The following is a 20,536-nucleotide window of genomic DNA, read 5'->3' on the forward strand; positions in this document are numbered from 1 at the left end:
AAAGGAAAGGCATTCTGGGCAGGGGAACAGCATGTGCAAATGTCAAGAGGACATGAAAAACACACAATTTGTTTGGGGAAATGCAAGTCAGTTGGTAATTACAGAGTATCAAGTAAAGAGGAGCAGAGGGAATGAGGTAGACGGCAATGACTAAGCTTATATTATTGTATATTCTCCTAGAGTTCAGATCTTGAAGGCCTTGTGTGCCACCCTAAGAAGTCTGAACTTTACTCTATAGGTGGTAACCAGCAAGGTGAAATCATCGAAGGCTGATCCCCTGCAGTGTAGAAAAGGAAACGGCCTCAGTACAGTTCCATGGAAGCCAGCATTAGTCCAGTGTCAGAGGCGAATAGCAAGGCTGGGAGCCCGGAACTCTCATTACGCCAGGGAAGAAGCCTAGCTCTTGCCCAACCATGAGCTGATGTGCTAAATCATTTTTTTGGCTATCTATGTCATTCACCTGTATCTACAAGGCTTGTCCTCTAGCTGCCAATCATGGCAATGGAGGGCTTTCCACTCATGGCAAACACTGAGCTAATAAACCAGGCTGAAGCCAAAGCTCTGCCTTACCTTAATACTATAAAATCACAGCCTTTGAGCCATAGCAGAGGAGGAGTTGCTATATCCCTAATTAGACAACTAAAAAGCCCGATCCAGTTTCGAGGTCCCTTTCCTGGAGTCTACAACATCTAAAATTTCATCATTTCTAATCGTGAAAAGGCTACAGGGTATCTACTAGCTGTTACTTGTCCTTCTCCATGCGTTTTCTCCAGGAAACACTGCTCCAGCAGGCTCAGTGAGTGTGCTATTTGGCCATTTGCTCTTGTTTGCATGGGGGGCAGTGAGGGGTGACTTAAGAGAATTTATATAAACAGATTTTCATAAGGACAGCATTGGCAGCAGAGTGGAGGCAGTTGCAGGGAGGCAATTTCAAATCGTGAAACTTTTTAGGAAGTGCTTGAATTAGTCCAGAAAACAGATAATAAGCCTTAAAAATAAAAGAGGTAATGGATTTAGAGAGCAGTTAGTATGAAGGATGGATTCAAACACAAGACCCAGGTGTCCAGTTCAATTCAAGTGATTGAGTGGATTATGGTATCACTATTCAATAAGGGAATAGAGAAAAGAAGCAGGAAAGGGAGAGGGGAGTTTAATTTTGAACATGTGGAAAGTAAGAACCCATAGGACATTGAAGACAGTACCCAATGGGACAAATGGGAAAAGGGACTGCATCTGTTTTCACTCACCATTATTCCCATAGGAATCAGCACAGTCCCTAGCACACAGCAGTAGTTGCTCAATAAATACTTGATGAATGAATGGTTGAATACTTGCTTTATATAGAACCATCAAAACTTTAGGCAAGCACAGTTTTGCTGGCAGCAGGACACATTCACTTGGTTGACAACTTCAAGGAATATGAAAGGGAATTTCTGACGTATCCAACTCTCATTTAAAATTTAATTTCAACTCTGATTTTATTTTGTTTCAATTTTATTTTGATTCGATTTAACTAAATTTTATGGCTCATATAGAAGTACTGTATTTTTCCCTGAGTTCAGAAATATCACTGGCCTTTGAGTTTGAAAAACATTTTCTGACAATCCCCACCTCAGGCTTCCGGAAGCATCTGCAAACTGTAGTTACTTCAGTTCTTATTGACCTTGTTTGTTACAAAGTCAATGTCAGGCTATAACAAGAAAAAAAAAGGAAATTCCTAAATTATGGCTCCAGAATTAACAACACTTAGTGAATATGCTATCATCGTAATAATAAATTAGACCCAAAATGTATATAAAGTCAGGTTAGACTGAACCCTAAGAAGAGAAAAATTTAAGCAAAATAATCAGATGATGTATGTTTTATAAGGACCTATTAGCCAGTGATTATTAATAGCTGACCACCTCAAATAAAGAGATTATTGGACGAATCTAATTTGCAATTGTCTTTTTCTCAGCAGTTTTTTTTTTTTTTCCTTAGAAAAGAGTTAAGACTCTGAGTCTGGGTAGACAGGAAAAATAAAATTTAGCAAGAAAAATCCTACGCATTATAGTTTTCAGAGTATAAAATGTTGATTATCCTCAAAAAGCACTTCTGTTTTCATTACAGCCAGCACATCTTGACCCACAGCCCATCTATCCTAAATTTCTCCACCACACATATCGTCTCATCTATTTTTCTGACAAGCTGCTAATAATATACGAATATTATCTTAGTTAGCAATTTGCCCAGATTCTTTCCTTCACTTAGGTTCTACTTCCTCCATATTGTCACTCTCCACACAGCTCGGAGGGCAAAAATCTAATGTTTTTGTCTAAAACATCTGCTTCATCAAACCTATTTCTCAACTTCTATATACATCCTGAACCCACATCTAGGACATCTGCAGATCTAGCCTGAGCCCTGAGAAATGTGGGTGACTCCTGGCTTTAGGGGAATGATTTGGAAAGTGTTCACTCAAAGCTGTGGGAACCACCATCAAGTTACCTTGGGACCTGGTTTTGAGGTATGGTTCTGGTAAGTTGGCTTCTGTCTTATTTTCAACACACAGCCCTAAGCAGCCCTCTCAGATTCCTGGTTCCCAGCTCATATCCAGTTCCAGAACTGTGCTTCAGCCTTGTTCTCAGAAACACTCCCTAATTTTGACTCCAATGCTGGGGACCCCCCTCATTGTTCCCTTGAGTCCCTGACTTGATAAAATGATCTGTTCCCAAACCTCTGAAAGGATGGGGCCATGCCTTCTTCTGGCCAGTACGTCCTGGAAGCTGCCAGTTATTAAAACCTCTAGCCCTAGTGGCTGGGAATTTGAAGTCAATTGCTGTTCAAACTGGATCTCTGGCTATAGCTCCATCCTCCCCCATTCCTCATCTCTGAGTTCTACACACCATTGACACATCATGTTACTCCTTATTATCTTCTGGTTACGGCTAACACTTACCTATGGTGAGAATTGAAATACCTCTCTGGCTACTGGCTAGACTTCCTGTTAGCCCCCACAGCTAAGTTCACTCCCCTGTCCCATCCCCACACCACCCCTTCCTCATTCTCTTGAGAAGGTCTACCCAGAACTTCTCAACCCTGCAGATAGCAGGGTACTTCTGGTCAGGCCATGAGGGATGAGAAGAATATTGTGCTATCTCCCATGTGATCTAAAGGTTACAAGTCAATGAGCAAAAGACAGTGAAATGATTTGAACAGATAGAAACATTCTCTGTTCTCATTTGTATCTTTTTATTCCCTGATCAAATTAAGCCAGAGAAAATTCAGTGTTGATATACCTTTCTATAAATTAATCAAATGTATCTTTATGCATTTAAGAGATCTCTAATGGAGGTAGGAAGGGCAAATGAGCATATCAATGAGCACCACAGAAATGAAACAGAGGCCTCCTGGTATACAAACAAATGCTCAAAATTATATCAAAATAAGATGGAAATTCCTTTCTACACCTGGACCCTTGCCAGTAAGAAAGACCAAGATGAAGAAACCGACTGACGGGAAATAAAGTAAAGATATACTAGCTTTTTCTGCAGGAAAAAACCCTGTCATGTCACCAAACCTAAGATGTGTAAGATGGAACATTAACACCTCCTGAGAAAAGTTATCACTCCATCAGACCTACTAGATGAGATTGGGCTCAGGGGTAATTTATGTCATGCATCCTTTTCCCTTGTTCCCAGGAAGCTACAAGCCTGAGCCATAATCAGCCTTTGTACTAAATTTTATATTGTCAAATATTTTAGAAAGGTCTACACCATGGTACAATAAACCATTGTTTACATTTAATTTTCATTTTGTTCTCAACCATAGTTAACCTGTGAATTTTAATTAGAGAAAAGTTTTGATTTGTAATTATTTTCTAAGTTTGAAAGACAAGGAACCTTACAATTTACCTTCAGCTACTCTGTGGGTTAACTCCATTGTATAATACTACCTTACGTCTAATCATTGCTCTCCTTTTATACGGAGATAACAGATATTTGGAAATTCTATGATCATCCACTTTCCTCATCTTCTCAGTTACATAGCAATTTGAAGAATAGTGGATATTAATGCATTGTTTAGATACACAATCTTAATTCACTGTAAATTAATAATTTACCTCACAGTGAACTTTGAGTTTATCATATTTTCCAACTATAATGATACAAATGTACAATTGGCAGAGTTTGTATCCATTACTGCTTTGTATTTCCCTAAATCCCAGACTCAAGAGATTTATCTTTTCTCATCATTAACTGGCCTGGAAAATTGATTCCACCCCTTTTCTAGTAGTCCCCCCCCCCCCACGCACATTGGTTCCTGTTATTACCAAAATGCCAAGGAAATGCTTATGTGCCATTAATCTTAAGCAGACAATAACAGTAACATGATTATATATTTATATAGTGCATTCATTACAAAGTAGTTTTTCATCCATAATCTCATTTTAACTTTGTTTTTCATAATAACACTGAAATCTGAAGACCAGGTATTATTAGTCTTGAATTGAAAATTATAAAACTCAGGCTGAAAACAGTTACATGACTTGTCTGGGATCATACATGTTATCATAGAAAGACTACGTCTAAAAGCTAGATCTTAAGACTCCATCACTTATATATTTCTCTAATGTTGGCATTTGGCCAAGCATAATAGAGTAAATGGCCTGAATTATTTAATGGTAGTGGAACCATGTTCTGGATTCCTATAAGAAAGAAGCAATGTGCAAAGAATAATTTTGCTTCCCTTTGAGAACCTAGATTTCTCTATTATAGAAATCAAAATGATGGAACTGGCCTTATTTCTCCTTTCCATATGGGTCACTAGGGAGCTTAAAGTCCAGGGAAACTACAGTGTTGTATCGGATCCTATAGCCTGCATATCTATGCTCTTTTTTCTCTCTCAAATAGCTACAAAAAAAGTTTCTCCGTTTCTTCTAAGAGTATGCATATAAGGGAGGTGAAAAACCTTCAAGTGGGTCCAAGGTAACTGAGTGATAAAAATAAACAACTGATCCACTAGAACCCATGTCTTTAAAAACAATAATATTAAACAATAAAACTTTTGAAATCAGACAGGCCAGGGTTCACATCCTAGCCCTCTACTTGCCAGCTCTAGAACCTTGAATAAGTCATTTAATCCTTCTCAGTCTCAGTTTCATCCATGAAATGAAGACAATAATGATAACCACACAGAGTTCTTGTTAAGATGGAGATAACATGTAAAGAAACTGAGGCAGATAGCACAGTCAGCATATGTAGTGCATTTGCCTAGACTTGAAATACTGAAGCCCCAGCCTCTCTTCCAGCTAGACATGCTCATGTGATTCAGTCCTAACCAATGACCTACCAGCCGGAGTCTTTCCATATTTCCTCTTCTCTTTCCTCACTCTTCCTACTGGGATCCTGGCCCAAAACTGGAAGATTCCTTGGTCATCAGCTAAGGATGTTCAAGCAGGAAGACAATAGCTTGGGAGCTTGATGGCACTGTGTAGCTGTCATCAAACCCTGAACTACCCACCTCCTGATTCATTATTGCTTGAGATAAATAAGCCCATATTTGGTTAAGTCCATGTCAGGCTTCTGTTATAAAGTAGCCAAATGTCAGCTTGCCAATATGAACCTACTAACACATACTTAGCAAATATCTATGCCCACCAAACATTATTCCTCTCAGTTTCCTTACAGTTGAAAAGACATATGTTAAGGAAAATGATTACAATAATATCGGTAAGTAAAAACACAAACTACAACATGCTGTAGATTTTATTGTATGATTCAGATTTTGCTAGGAGAAAAGAACAGTAGCTGTGAAGCTCAGGGATATCTAGGAGCTCAGAGGATTCTATTAAGCACATAATGAGAAGGGAAAAATGTGTATTTTCATTATAACAAAGCCATTTTGACAAAACTACTTCAAAATGTCCTGCTAGGTTTTCATGGGCCAAAGCATTGTGGGTCCAGCCCGAGTGGAACATGTCAGATAGTTTATGGTGACCAGAGGAGCTGGAAATGAGTGTCCATCTGGGGTGCATTAATGATGTTTCGTGATTCTTTACAATGTGGCTTTGAGTGACTAGTCTGAAGTAAAATGACTAGTCTAGTTTGTGATATCACATGACTATTTAGCACAATGTAAGAGAATGATGAGCCAACCGTGTTTTTATTACACCGAAAGGAAATACTTTTCAGATTATATAAGCACAGTTGTGGTTTCTAACATTCCTACTAATTTCCCACTCATTTCCAAGGAAATTTATGTTTTTTCTAAGCATAGCATGAATAGTTTTAGGCCAAAATAGCATTTATTCGGTAATATCTATAAACATGGTAGGATGCAGGCTTGAAAGGGACAGCCTTGGCAAGTCAGGAAGGAGTTGATCCTAACCCAGGGATGGCGGTTTTCTCAAAGTGAAAGCATTTACCATCACACTGTCCCCTCCAAACACACACATGTCGAATATTCTGGAAAACCTATGTGAGGGTTAAAATTTGGCCCTTCGTGCCTGATAATATTCAACAAACATTTCACAAAAATACATTTATAAAGACATTTGGAAACAGCTGCACAGTCTCCTGTAGTTCAGGCAAGGGCATTGCAGTGGTCCAGCTCAGGTGGGACAAAGATAGGAAGCCCTTGGCAAACATGAGCAATTGGAAATGAACAGCTATACTGAGTGGGAAGCACTGCCCCAGGCACAAAAATGAAAAACTGCTCTTGTTCCTCAAAAGCTCACAATATGGTATTGAAATCAGCAGATAAGGTCTTTAAGAAAACTATGATATATAGATACACAGTTACATGGATAACTGCGTATGAGGCAGAATTGAATAAATTTGATAATAAAGCTGTGGGAAATCGTGAGAGTTCCAAATAAGAACTACTAATTGTAATTAAGGAGATTCAATGTGGCATCTCAAAGTGCGCAGTATTTCAGTAGGACTTTCCTGGAAACTTCAGCCCTGATTCAGGACTTGCTAACTTTCCACAACACACAGAGCATCTTTCATTATATCTTGGCAACAACAACAACAACAAAAATAGTGGATAAAAGTTGGCAAAGGAATAATAACAATAATAATGATGGTCAACATATATTGAGCATTTAGGGGGAACGTGTAATATATATTTAAAATAATATGTTAAAAGTGTGATAGAAAATGATACACCTGAGTTAGAGAATGAGTGATTTGGCTTTATTTTGCTGAAACTCGGAGAAAGGCGGGATGCTTTGTGCATCTGACAACATTGAGCCTAGCCCACTCACCTGCATTTCTGCCTAATCAGCACACACCACTTTCTTCCCACAAGGAACATGAAGCATATCAATGAATTGGCAACTTAGCTTCCTGATAACAAACTAGAAATATTTCACTAAGAAACAATAATGGGGTGAGGGTACAGGGATACACACCATCCTTTTTGTTGATGCAAACTGATTTTCCAAGATTTCTATAAATTAATTTAGTCATTTCAGAATCTCAGCAGAAAAATACAATGTAACTTTTTAAAAAAATCTATTTAAATTGGTTCAGCCATTTGACTGCATGCACACAATGATGTAACGAGCTCTGCTTCCTTAAAAAAAGCAATTTTTTTCTTTATTATTCCTCTTGGTCTTGCAACTAGCACAAAGACACACAAAATTCTGTGCATGCACTTTAAAGAGGAAATGTTTCCTGCTATCCTACTGTACAACTGGCAGTTAAGATGGAAAGCTAGTTTGTATTTCTTTCATCATCTCTTTTCTTCAAATCTGTTTTCTAGCACAAACTTAGTCAGTTGGTATGACTGAAAGCCCTCATGTATAAAAAGCTGATTTTGAATTTCTTTTTAAATGTTTCTATTTGATGAGCTGTTACAGGCGATAGCTTCCTTATCTCTTCTTCATTTCATAGCAAATTGATACCAGGTTTTTACAAAGAGGATACTATGGATTGGCTTGTTCACCCTCTAGTCCATCCTTTTTGTAGCTCCCTGCTGAACCTTGACTTAGAAACCGCCTCTCCTGGACTTCTTAGCAACTATTGTTCCAGATGTAAATTAATCTTATCCATTAGATGCACTCAAGGGAGATTTGGAAGGAGGAGGTCAGTTGGAACCCATCTCCCTAGGCTTGTTTCCGTTGGAGACAGTTGTGGCCACACTAATGGCAATGGCAGCTGGGCTTTCTAATCCCTAAACCACAATTATGGCAACAGGTTCTTGAATTAAGTAATTCCAGGAACCACCTCTCGACTCCCACTTTTCAATTCCCCTAATGATTTTTTAAGTGCCTAATTCCTGATATGAAATATCTTTCTGCTAAAAAATATACCTAGGAAGATTTCTGTTCCTTGCCTTAAACCCTGACTAATATAATTAGATTTTTTCATTCCTCCATCTGATGAGGCAAATATGAACCAGGACAATATTAACACAACATTTACAGAATGCTTTGTAGTTTATAAAGTACGTGGACATGCATCATCTACCTTAATTCCAACCACAACTCTGAGAGGTGGCAGGTCAGATGCTGCTCTCTCCACTGTACAGATGAGAAAGCTGAGTCTCAGAAGAGTTAGGTGACTTAGCAAGGCTTTTACTGAGTAAGAGATGTAGACAAAGCTCAATCCCACATTTCAAGAGTCTTAATTATTTCCTTTGATACGAGAAAGGCTCCCAAGGGCAAATGAAGAAGAGAGACAGCACAAGAGAGAGAAATAGAAGACAATGATTAAACCTTCTATTTCCTATCAAAAAATAAAAACAACATATCATTACACTGTAAAGCCATTAAATTAGACTAAAACGCCTAAGGATAAGCTAGCAATTGGGGCTATTTTACAGAGAGTGTGACTTTGGATCTGGGAGAGCCTGTGCCACAACTTTATAGGATCCCTCCTTTAGGGACTCTTTGCTGTTAAAACAGATACATGAAAGGTTCAGTCCTGTTTCCCAGCTCTGACAATGAATTCTCTTTCTGCACAACCATATGGCCAAACCAAGAGTGACTAGAAGACTTGGGGGGCAGGGGTAGGCAGGATTCATTTCCCCGTTTCTCTTTAATGGCAATTTCACCTAATATTCACACCCCTCTCCAACTAGGGCTCCCTAGAAAGAAAGATTTCCTTTTTGCCCCACTTGCTGCATAGATATAATTTAGTAAAAATTTTTATTTCAATGTTCAAGAAACAAAGAAGAAAAACATTAAGCAAAGCTTATTCTAGCAGTCACCTAACCACAGGGTGAAGGTTCAAGAAGAAAACATTGAGCAAAGCTTATTCTAACAGTCACCTAGCCACAGGGTGAAGGTTCAAGAGCTCTAAGAAGCAAGATCTGACCATGTGGTCCCCACTCCCCGAGAGCAACATCAGTCCAAAGACAACATGCCGGCACCACAATCTCCAAGATCATTCTACAGCCACCCGCTGACACTAGAATCCCACAATCCCCTGCCCTTGCTCCCTTCTCTGCTTGCTTGTTTCAGGCTTATATGATGCAAATCAGAAGAGCTAAGAAAACCGTTACTCTACAGCACCCTACTTCTGCCCTCGCATCAAAACATTATGTGATTCCTTCACAGAAAACGACACCTATAAAGAAAGGCATTTAAAATTAAGAAGAGAAGAAAGAATATGAAAAGAAGTAGATGTGATTAGTTAGGCATACTCAATTATACCTTTCCTATGAAAGCAAGACATGTAAGAAACTATATTGAAAGGCAACAAACTCTATACTAACCTGGGGGAAGAGAGAATAAGTTGAATTGTCAATGGTGAATGAGTATAAAAACTCCCCATCATACCACATGCTCTTCCCCATGGGGGAATTCATTTTAGTCATAGCAAAGAGATGGGCAGGGTCACAGCAGTCTTCCATTTGTTTCCTAGGAGAGAAAATAGAGAGAGAAAAGAACAGCAGGTTAAGTGAGCAGCAGACTCATTCACTTGTCATTCCCACAGAGATGTGCAGCCTTACCTCAGTGCCAGCTCTTAAAAGCATCTGTGTCTCCAGGGTGACGACATTACTATTAATTCACTCTTCCAGCCATCAGGATTGATGACTGGAATTTTTCATAATAAAAAAAAACCGTTTAAAAAAATGCATCAGCTACCAGATGCAGTTGAAATATGTCCACAGATAAAAAATAATCATAATTGCAGACTCACTGGTCGATTTAAATATCCAGGTCCAAAAAAGACTGGGATGGATAACTTTGGAGACTGTTGAGCTATGCATCTGTAGTAGAAATGCGTCTGTATGGTGATTTGACAAGCAGGTAGCTAAATTCATTGATAAGGGACTTTACATGCGCTCTATGGAGTAGGGAATGCACACAGTGGCCCAAAAGAAGGCACACTCCCAAAATTGAGGTTAAGATTAAAGAACAACCCCTGGGAAACCCTTTTAAATAGAAACAAAATGAGATGAGTGATGCGATTTCAGACACTTGGCAGAGCAACCTGCCTCCTAACTTGTAAATCTCATGGGCCTTTTAACTTGTCATTTTGTCTGAACCCTCAGTAGTGTTCAACACAGTTAAGCAATATGACCTTTGCAAAGGTCTCCTCACTCCCTTAGTGTCTGGAACACCAGGGTCTCCTAGGTTACCTCATCTTTCTGGGCAGGCTGCTTCTCTATTTACCCCTCAAATGGAAGCCCTGTTACTATTCTACAGGCCAGTTTTTATATTATCCTCTGACTAAAAGCCTGTCAGAAAACAATTCCTTTTGTTCACTGAGCTGTCCTGCATAGAAGAGCTATTCCCCAGTCTCACCTTTAGAAGGACCAATAAAACAAACTGCTGACACAACCACTTCTGAATGGCAACCTCACACAGATATGCTTGCTCAGACATGGTTAGCTATCCATGGTACAGCAGCTCAGAGCTGAAAGGGGATGGTAATGTGGAGTGCTTCAGTTGAAATCCCGGCTCTGTCACATACTAACTTCCTAACTGGAGAATGTTACTGAGCTTCAGAACTGGCTTCAAAGATTATTTTTGAGAATTCACCAAGAATGTGCAGGTGGCGAACATAGTAGAAGTTCAGTACATGTTATGAGGTAAATAAATTGATTCACTGTTAGGCACAAAACAAGTCTTAGCAAATTCAAGAAGACAGAAATCATTATCTTCTTTGACTGCAATGGCATGAAACTAGAAATCACGAGGAGAAATTAATAAACTAGAGAACAGGAAAACAATAGAAAAGATCAACCAAACTAAGATTTGGTTCTTTGACAAGATAAACAAAATTGACAAACCCCTAGTGGGAATAAACAAAGAAAAAAAGACCCAAATCAACAAAATATAACTCAGAAAGGAGACATTACAACAAATACCACAGAAATTCAAAGAATCACAAGAGGCTACTATGAACAACTATATGCCAACAAACTGGACAATTTAGAAGAAATGGAAAAATTCTTAGAAGCATACAATTTACCAAGACTGAATCAGAAAGAAAGGAAAATCTAAACAGACCAATTAATATGAAGTAGATTAAATCAGCAATCAAAAATCTCCCAATCAAGAAAAGCCCAGGACCGTAGGGCTTCACTGGGGAATTGACCAAACATTTAAAGAAGAATAAACACCAATCATTCTCAAACACTTCAAAAATCGAAGAGGAAGGCATACTCCCAAATTCATCTTATGAGGCCAGTATTATCCTGATGCCAAAATCAAAAAAAGACACTACTAGAAAAGCACAGGCCAAAATCCCTGATGAATATAGATGCAAAAATTCTCAATAATCAAATTCAACAGCACATTAAAAAGATCATACACCATGGTCAAGTGGAATTTATTCCTGGAATATAAGGATGGTTCAACATATGAAAATCAATCAATGTAATACACCATGTTAGTAAAATGAAAGAAAAGAATCCTATGACCATCTCAATAGACACAGATAAAGCTTTTGACAAAATTCAACATCCATTTAAGACAAATAACTCTTAACAAATCAGGCATAGAAGGAACAGAAGGAACATATCTTAACATATAAAGGCCATATGTGACAAGCTCACAGCTAACATCATCCTCAATGCTGAAAATTTGAAAGCTTTTCCTCTAAGATCAGGAACAAGATAAGGGTGGCCACTTTGACCACTCTTATTTAACATAGTACTAGAAGTACTACCTAGAGCAATCAAGCAAGAAAAATAAATAAAAGGTAACTGAATTAGAAGGGGAAAAGTGAAACTATCTCTATTTGTAGGTGATATGAGTATATAAATTTATACATTTATATATTTATATACATAAAATTGTAAAAACACAACCAAAAAACTGTTAGGGCTAGTCAGTGAATTTAGTAAAGTTGCAGAATACAAAATCAACATACAAAAATCAGTAGCATTTCTATACACTAACAACAAATTTAATGAAAAAGAACTCAATCCCATTTACAATAACATTGACAACAAAATACTTAGAAGTAAATTTAACTAGGGAGGTGAAAGATCTCTACTCTAAAAACTGCAAGACATTGTTGAAAGAAATCAAAGAAGACACAAATAAATGGAAAGGTATCCCATGTTTATGGATCAAAATAATTAATATTGTTAAAACGGCAATACTACCAAAATCAAGATTTGTGAAAGTTGACATAAGTGGAGCTATTTTTAAATGGAGCCAGAGCAGCCATTTCAGAGGAACTGCCTTGCAATTCCTGTTTTCTAAACCTTTGAACTGGACTAAACTACCAACATTCCAAGAAGTCAGGAAGAACAAATATACCTTGTTTGAAAGGAATGATAAAAGTAAACTTTGCCTAGTGACCATTTAGCCTGACAAATTGATGAAGTACCAATGTAGCCTTTGCTTGTCAGCACCAATAAACTTTCCTTGTAAATAAGTTACCTCATCTTCCTTGTTCATTTTTGTAAAAACCCTAACTCTCTCTCCTGCAGTCAGGACACTATTTGGGTTTTCATTGAATCTGTGTACCCTGAATTGTAATCTTTGATCCCAAATAAATAGCTTTGAACTGGTTCTTATTTTTTATTATTTTTGTTTTTGTTTTTTTTTTTACATTGACATTCAATGCAATCCCTATCAATATTCCTATGGCATATTTTACAGATGCAGAAAAAAACAAACAACAACAACAACAAAAAAAACACTCCTAAAATTTATATGGAATCACACACACACACACACACAAAAAATAGCCAAAGAAATATCCTGAGACAGAAGAACAAAGCAAGAAACATCACACTTCCTGATTTCAAGCTATACTATAAAGTTACAGTCATCCAAACAGTATGACACTGCCATAAAAAATACAAATAGACCAATGGAACAGAATCGAGAGCCCAGAAATTAAGCTAAGCATATACAGTCAAGTAATATTTGACAAGGGAGCCATGAATCTCAATGGAGAAAAGACAGTCTTTTCAATAAATGGTGCTGGGATAATTGCATATTCACATGTAAAAGAATAAAACTGAATCCATATTTCATACTACTCATAAAAATTAACTCAGAATAGATTACAGGCTTAAATGTCAGATCTGAAACTATGAGACTCCTAGAAGAAAACAACAATAAATCTCCTTGACATAGGTTTTGGTAATGATTTTTTGGATATGACACCAAAAGCACATGAAACAAAAACAAAAATAAACAAGTGGGACTACATCAAACTAAAAGCTGCACAGCAAAAGAAACCATCAACAAAATGAAAAGACAACCTGTAGAATGAGAAAAAAAAATATTTGCAAACCATATATCTGATGGGGGTTAATATCCAAATTATATAAAGAACGTATACAACTCAATAGCAAAAAAATAAATAACCCAATTAAAAAATGGGCAAAGAACCTGAATAGATATTTCTCCAAAGAGGCTAACAGGCCAACAGATACATAAAAAGATGCTGAACTCACTAGTCCATTAGGGAAATGCAAATTAAAACCACAATGAGATATCACCACACACCTGTTAAAATGGCTTTCATCAAAAAGACAAGAGATAACAAAGCTGGCATGGGTTTGGAGAAAAGGAAACCTTATGCACTTTTGGTGGGATTGTGAATTGGTACAGCTACTACAGAAAACAGTATGGAGGTTCCTCAAATAATTAAAAATAGAACTACCATATGATACAGCAACTTCTCTCCTGGGAATATATCCAAAGAAGATGAAAACACTAAATTGAAAAGATATCTGGAAAAGAAAGAAGATATCTGTTCTCGCATATTCATAGCAGCATTATTTACCATAGCCAAGACATAGAAAAAAACCTCAGTGTCATTCAATGGATAAAGAAGTTGTAAGATAGATAGAAAGATAGATAGATAGATAGATAGATAGATAGATAGATAGATAGATAGATAGATAGATAGATAGATAGATAGATAGATACAATATGAGGAAATACTACCATTTACAACAACATGGTTGGACCCTGAAGGCATTATGCTGAGTGAATTAAGTCAGACAGAGAAAGACAAGTACTGTATGATCTCACTTATATGTGGAATTTAAAAACTCATAGAAAAAGAGATCAAAACTTGTGGTTATCATAGGAAGGAGGAGAAGGGAGGGGGAATTGGAGGAAATAGTCAAAAGATACAAACTTCCAGTTATAAGATAAATAAATACTAGGGATGTGATGTATAACATGATGACTACAGCTAACACTGCTGTAGGATATATATAAAAGTTAAGAGTAAATCCAATGAGTTTTCATTACAAGGCAAATTTTTTTTTTACTTTTTTCTTTCTTTTTAGCATATCTGTAGAAGATGGATTTTAGCTGAACCTATTGTAGTAATAATTTCACAATATCATGAATAATTTCACAAAATCAAACTATCATGCTGTATACCTTAAACTTATACAGTGGTATACATATATATTATTTCTCAATAAAACTGAAAAAAAATCCCCTGGGTCTCCAGTGCCTACTGTGGATCCTGATATCCAGACCCCTCCATGACCTAGCCCTTCCTCTCCATCATAAGTTTAATTTAAGTAACTTAACAAAGGCCTCATGCTGGTATAGCTCAGATTTAAACCCTGATCTAACTGCAGGGACCATTGTCTTAACCAATGCACTCAGTGGTCCTATTACTCTATGCCATTTTGAGCCTTGCCTGTTTCCATGTCTACCTCCCTCATAGGCTGCCTCTGGTGGCAGGAACTGTCTGGTTCCTCACCTAGAATATGGTTTACTCAAAGGTGTTCCTGTTAAAGGTGGTCTAGGTAATTTGGACAAACTATCCCATCAAAAACCATTAGAAAAGGTGGACAAAAACAAGATCAGTTTGAGAGCATCTGTGTATTAACAAGGAGTGAAAAAAATATAAGGTCAAGATCCAGGAGAAGAACGAAACTCAGAGAGGACAGTCCCACATTTGGGACCACTCTGTTGTAAAAGGCATCTGATGTTCTCGAAGAGGCAGCTAAAAGGCTGAAAAGCTGAGCCGAATTTCCAACAGACCTGTGGAACTGAGAGGATGAAAACTGGAATTCAAAGACTGCCAAGAAGATGTTGTCCTGATTAAATACCTTAGCTTTTTGATTGGCACAAATAACTTAAGAATAAAAGTATACCAGAAACACACCAGCCCTCGAAGGAATTTAAGCCCCACTTTGAATGTTCTTAATCTCTGACTAGATTGAGATTATTCAATTATGACCCTAGATGCCTGAAAGAAGGTAACATCATCCTAGTCCTCAACTATCTTATCAACATGTAGATACAATGTCTGGCACATAATTAAAACTACCCAGACATAAGGAATAGAAAAGAAAATATGATTGCAAACTGAGAGGGACAATCGGTAATAGGCACAAAAACAGGAGCAAAGATAATGAAGTTTTCAGACAAAGACTTTAAAATAATTATGCTTACTATATTTGAGGAAATAAAAGATTGAGAATTTTGGCAGACAACCGGAATCAGAGAAAAAGGAAAGATGTAAAGTAGCCATCTGTAAATAGTTGTTGAAAGGAAAGATGGAAAGGCCAAGTTGATGAACCTTACTGAGTGATGGTCAACTAGTACGCTGTAACCCACGTATCTGGCCAAGGAAAAACTTGGGGCAATGTAGCATCCTGATTAATAGCATGGATCCTGGAGCCAGACTGCCTGGGTTTGAAACCTAGCTCTCTCATTTACTAGTGTGTGCCCTGATACAAGCTCCTTAACCTCTCTCAAGTCCCCATCCTTGGATACTATGTTTTCAGTGGTCTGAAACTAAAACACAGTTTTAGAGGAGTGCAGGGTACTTACTTTTAGAGCACAGGGAGGATACAGGTGTACCCACTCAGAGAAATAGTTGGGCAGTCATATGTGACAACTGAGGTTCTGAAAATGAGGTCTGGATCAGAAGCACCAGTTGACACATAACCCCCCACCCCATACTCCAGTAAGTTTTAAATTTGTGCCCAAGTGGCAGGTACCCAAATTACAAATTACATTGATTTACAAGTGAGCTGTTTCTCCAATGCACAAATTTGCATAGCAGGGTGAGATGCAGTAGAATTTCTTTACATACTATGATCAGTGGTGCTCCTGAATAGCATTAGGAGGCCAGACATTATGTATTAAATCTAAGAATTCCATTCAGAAACATCTTTTCCTTTCTTGTTCTAATAACACTTAGGTCTGAGATTATTTCTGTGAACGATGAGCAGAAGTTAGTGGAAGGTAAACCAAATTAAAAGGAGGAGACAAAAGTTATAGAAACTGTATTATAAATTTTTCAAATTATACAGACTTTTCTAAACGAGGGAATTGAACCAACGAACATCAAGATGAGCAGGGGAGTGGTAAATTTCAGAAGGTGAAGTCCAGGAACCAAGTTCCCTGAATTCACCTCAGTTCCACTCCTACTAAGGTAGATGCAGGACTGGAGCATTTGTTCTAAGATTTTTCCAGATCATAATTGTCTCTTTCATGACTTATGATTTATTTACTTTTGGTATTTCTGTAACTGTTCCAGTATTTGAATAGATTCAGAATTATTTTTTGAGAAAAATTTTGGCTTTGCGTTATGACCCATTTCCACAGGATGAAATTCTGTGTAACAACACAAGCCAGGGATTCTCAATTTTCTTAACAGAATATTTACTATGCCACCTGCTTGTCTAAAACATATGGGTCTCTCTTTGCTCAGCACAGAATATCAGCATTTCAACTTGTCAACAACCTTTAATTGACTGTAAACTAGTTCCCATTCAATGTGTGGTTAAAGGAATGGATATTTGGGAGAGACAAAGAGATGTGTTAGCTGATTTTCTCCTATATATTCTTCTTTATATTCTTTCTCTGTATCAAGTCAAATCACAAGCAAGTCAGATGTTTGCATTAAATAAAGTAACTATTTTTAAACATCCACCCTATATACGTTCACAGATGTGAACAGAGCTGTTCTTCAGGTCAAACATGTCAACTTAGCTTACCACCAACATATTATGAAAACAATCAGACAGACATTGTATCTCATCCATCCATCATCCCTCACCTTGTTGCTATGTTTGCTATATTTGCACTTAATAGTGATTGGTTTGTGAATATCATTGATCCCAATCCTGATTTAAAAAAGTGCAGCAGTATTGAGAGAGTTGACAGCAACAGTTAAGGAGAAGTGTAGGCTTGGAAATGGAAACAAAAGTAGAAATATTTTTTTCAAAACTGAAAGCATTGAGAAAATAAAGGATATTACAAATGTAGACAGAATGAGTCATTTGACAAAGTGAATAAAGAAACAACAATTAGCAAAAGAGAAGGAAAATGATAGATAAAATGAGCAATTTTTTAGTTTGTCAATAAAGGATAAGAGGCTGAAAACTAGAGACCAGACAAACCTACTATGATGTATTCAATGCTTACAGATCAACAAGACTGCATAAAACTGGGAGAAGTATAAAAATGAGTTTATTGCTAAAGAAAAATCATAATTGTCAAACGCCTACTAACCCAATGATAATTCAGGGTAATGGTAGAACATTATGAAAAAGTTTAAAGGATACGGTGCAAGAACCACTGATGAAAATGTGTAGCAAGCCGTGGGTGCTTCCTGATGTTAAGGTCAATGAATCTGTCCATTAGAAGGAATGGGGCAAATATTTATTAAATTACCTGATAAGGAGGAATCCCTCACAATATCTGAGATCAAGGAAACTGGTAGCTATCTCAAAATCCTTCAATTCAGCAATTTTTCAAGATGATGGAATAGGTAAATGCTGTGCCTCCCACTTCCCATGACCACATTAAAATAATAACTAAATTATAAAACAATCAACCTTGAGAACCATCTGAAGACCAGCTAAGCAGAACCCCTATAACAAATGATATAAAGAAGAGGCCATGCCAAGACTGGTAGGAGGAGTAGAGATGCGAAATAGGCTGACCTCAAACCCATAGGTAGTGTTTGAGTATTGGAAGTGACACCTCGGTGGCAGAGGTCCCCCCTGAAGAGTGAAGGGTCCCAGCCCCATACCAAGCTCCCCAGACCAGTGGTCCTGTGCTGGGAAGAGAAATCTTCACAACATCTGGATGTTAAAATCAGCAAGGATTTTGTCCAGCCCAGTGAGACAGAAGGCAACTGGAAACCCAGTCATCCTATTAAAGGGCCCATACACAGACCCACTTGCAAGCACTCACCCTAGGCTCCGGTGAAGAGGTGACAACTTGAGAGGCACCAGACACATACAGGGAAAGACTGAATTGTGTGGCTGCAGGATGAGGGCTAGAGGGACAGCCACCATTATCCCTGTGTGGAGCCTGCCTCATGTGTAGCTTAGAGGTGGGCGCCATCTTTCCTGTGTTGAGACCTCCACCACACGGCCAAATTTGAGACCACACTGGCCTAGTGAACTTGCATGTTCCCCACTCTGGTGACTCCCTGGGACCCCACCCTGCCCAGCTATGGGGCATTGCTGGGGGTACTCTCAGCTCCTGGGTGGCCAGCCTGCCCTGCAAGCTGCAGGAGGCTTTTCCAGCAGTGGATGTCCTGAGGCACCTAGAAAACTTTTGGAAGTGGGCAGTCAGCCCTAGTTTGCACTGCAGACTTTCTTGAGCAGTTCTTGCAGATTTGTGGGCCTGAGGTGAGCGGCAGCTGGCCACGGTATTCTCTGGATGTTTTGCACAGTGGTAACAGATGCAGCACTGGTCCAAGAACTGGATCTACATTAACTTTGTAAACACTGTCCACCCAAACCTGGTGATTCCTTGGGACCCCACCCTGCCCAACTTGGGCAGCATCACCAGGGACACTGTTAGCACCAGGATATGCAGCCCAGCCAGCATACCTAAGGAGGTTCTTTCAGAGGCTGAGCCTGATGAGTAGTCAGCAGGTAACGAAGGCCTAGTGGTACCCTGGGTCTTTTGCTAAGCTGCCCCAGGTCCAGTACAGGTGACAGCCAGCCTTGATTCACAGCACGGCCATCCCCACATGACTCCACTAATTTGAAAAGATATGTGCACCCCTATGTTCACTATGGCTCTATTTACAATAGCCAAGATACGGAAGCAACCAAAATGTCCATCAATAGACGATTGGATAAAGAAGTTATAGTACACATATACAATGGAATATCACTCAGTTATAAAAAGGAATGAAATCTTACCATTTGTGACAACATGTATGGACCTAGAGAACATTATGCTAAGTGAAATAAGTCAGACTAAGAAAGACAAATACCATGCAATCTCACTTATATATGGAATATAAAGAACAAAATAAGCAAACAAACATAACAGAAATATACTCATAGACACAGAGAACAAATACTAGATGGGAGAGGGCTTGGAGGACTAGGTGAGAAAGGTGAAGGGATTAAGAAGTACAAATCAGTAGTTACAAAATAGTCACTTGGATGTAAAGTACAGTATGGGGAATATAGTCAATAATATTATAAAAACTATGAATAGTGTTAGGTGGGTACTAGACTTATTGGGGGGATCACTTCATAAATTAAAGAAATGTCTAACCACTATGCTGTATACCAGAAACTAATATAAAATAATATTGAATATCAACTATAGTTGAAAAACAAAAGTCACAGGGATTTAAAGTACAACATAGGGAATATTCATATAGTCAATAATATTGTAATAACTATGTACAGTGTCAGATGGGTAATAGACTTATTGGGGTCATCACATTGTGAGGTATATAAAAATCTAATCAATATGTTGTTTTATTCACGAGATTAATATAATATTGTATATCAATTGTAATTGAAAAATAAATTTTTAAAAATTAAAAAAAATCCTTCAATGCTAACTAAATCTAACCATTTGGAGAAAATGTACCTAATTGGCTATAAAACTAAAAGCAGAAGAACATGCTTTCAAAGGACAGACTGACACTCTACTTGGTGGAAATGTATTGAGTAATGCAAGGTTAAAAATTATTTTTGGTCATTTTGGATTTAAAAACAACTTTTGGAACTGTAACCTATGTCAAAGCTGAAAAGTTTCTGAATTAACTAACCAGAAATGCCTCCATCACGTTACACTACAAAGTCACGTTTTCATTAAAGGTCAGTATAAGAAATAGCTAAATCAAGAATAGCAGTCAAGTTTCTATAAGAATGAAGGTAACAT

At 37.9% G+C, this 20,536-nt stretch overlaps 1 protein-coding gene across 3 annotated transcripts in view; it reads right to left on the bottom strand.

Annotated features, from left to right (window-relative positions):
- Positions 1–20,536, bottom strand: part of ST8SIA1 (ST8 alpha-N-acetyl-neuraminide alpha-2,8-sialyltransferase 1) — a 146,865-nt gene that overhangs the window by 84,411 nt on the left and 41,918 nt on the right. For 2 of the 3 annotated variants that reach the window (XM_033117717.1, XM_033117716.1), the window contains exon 2: positions 9,706–9,850. The exons of the other annotated variant lie outside the window; for it this stretch is intronic. In XM_033117717.1, the coding sequence (XP_032973608.1) occupies positions 9,706–9,850 (145 nt within the window). The remainder of the gene's footprint in view (positions 1–9,705; positions 9,851–20,536) is intronic. 3 annotated transcript variants of the gene reach the window in all.

The sequence above is a fragment of the Rhinolophus ferrumequinum genome, chromosome 10 (genome assembly GCF_004115265.2).
Source record: "Rhinolophus ferrumequinum isolate MPI-CBG mRhiFer1 chromosome 10, mRhiFer1_v1.p, whole genome shotgun sequence".
Lineage (NCBI taxonomy): Eukaryota > Metazoa > Chordata > Mammalia > Chiroptera > Rhinolophidae > Rhinolophus > Rhinolophus ferrumequinum.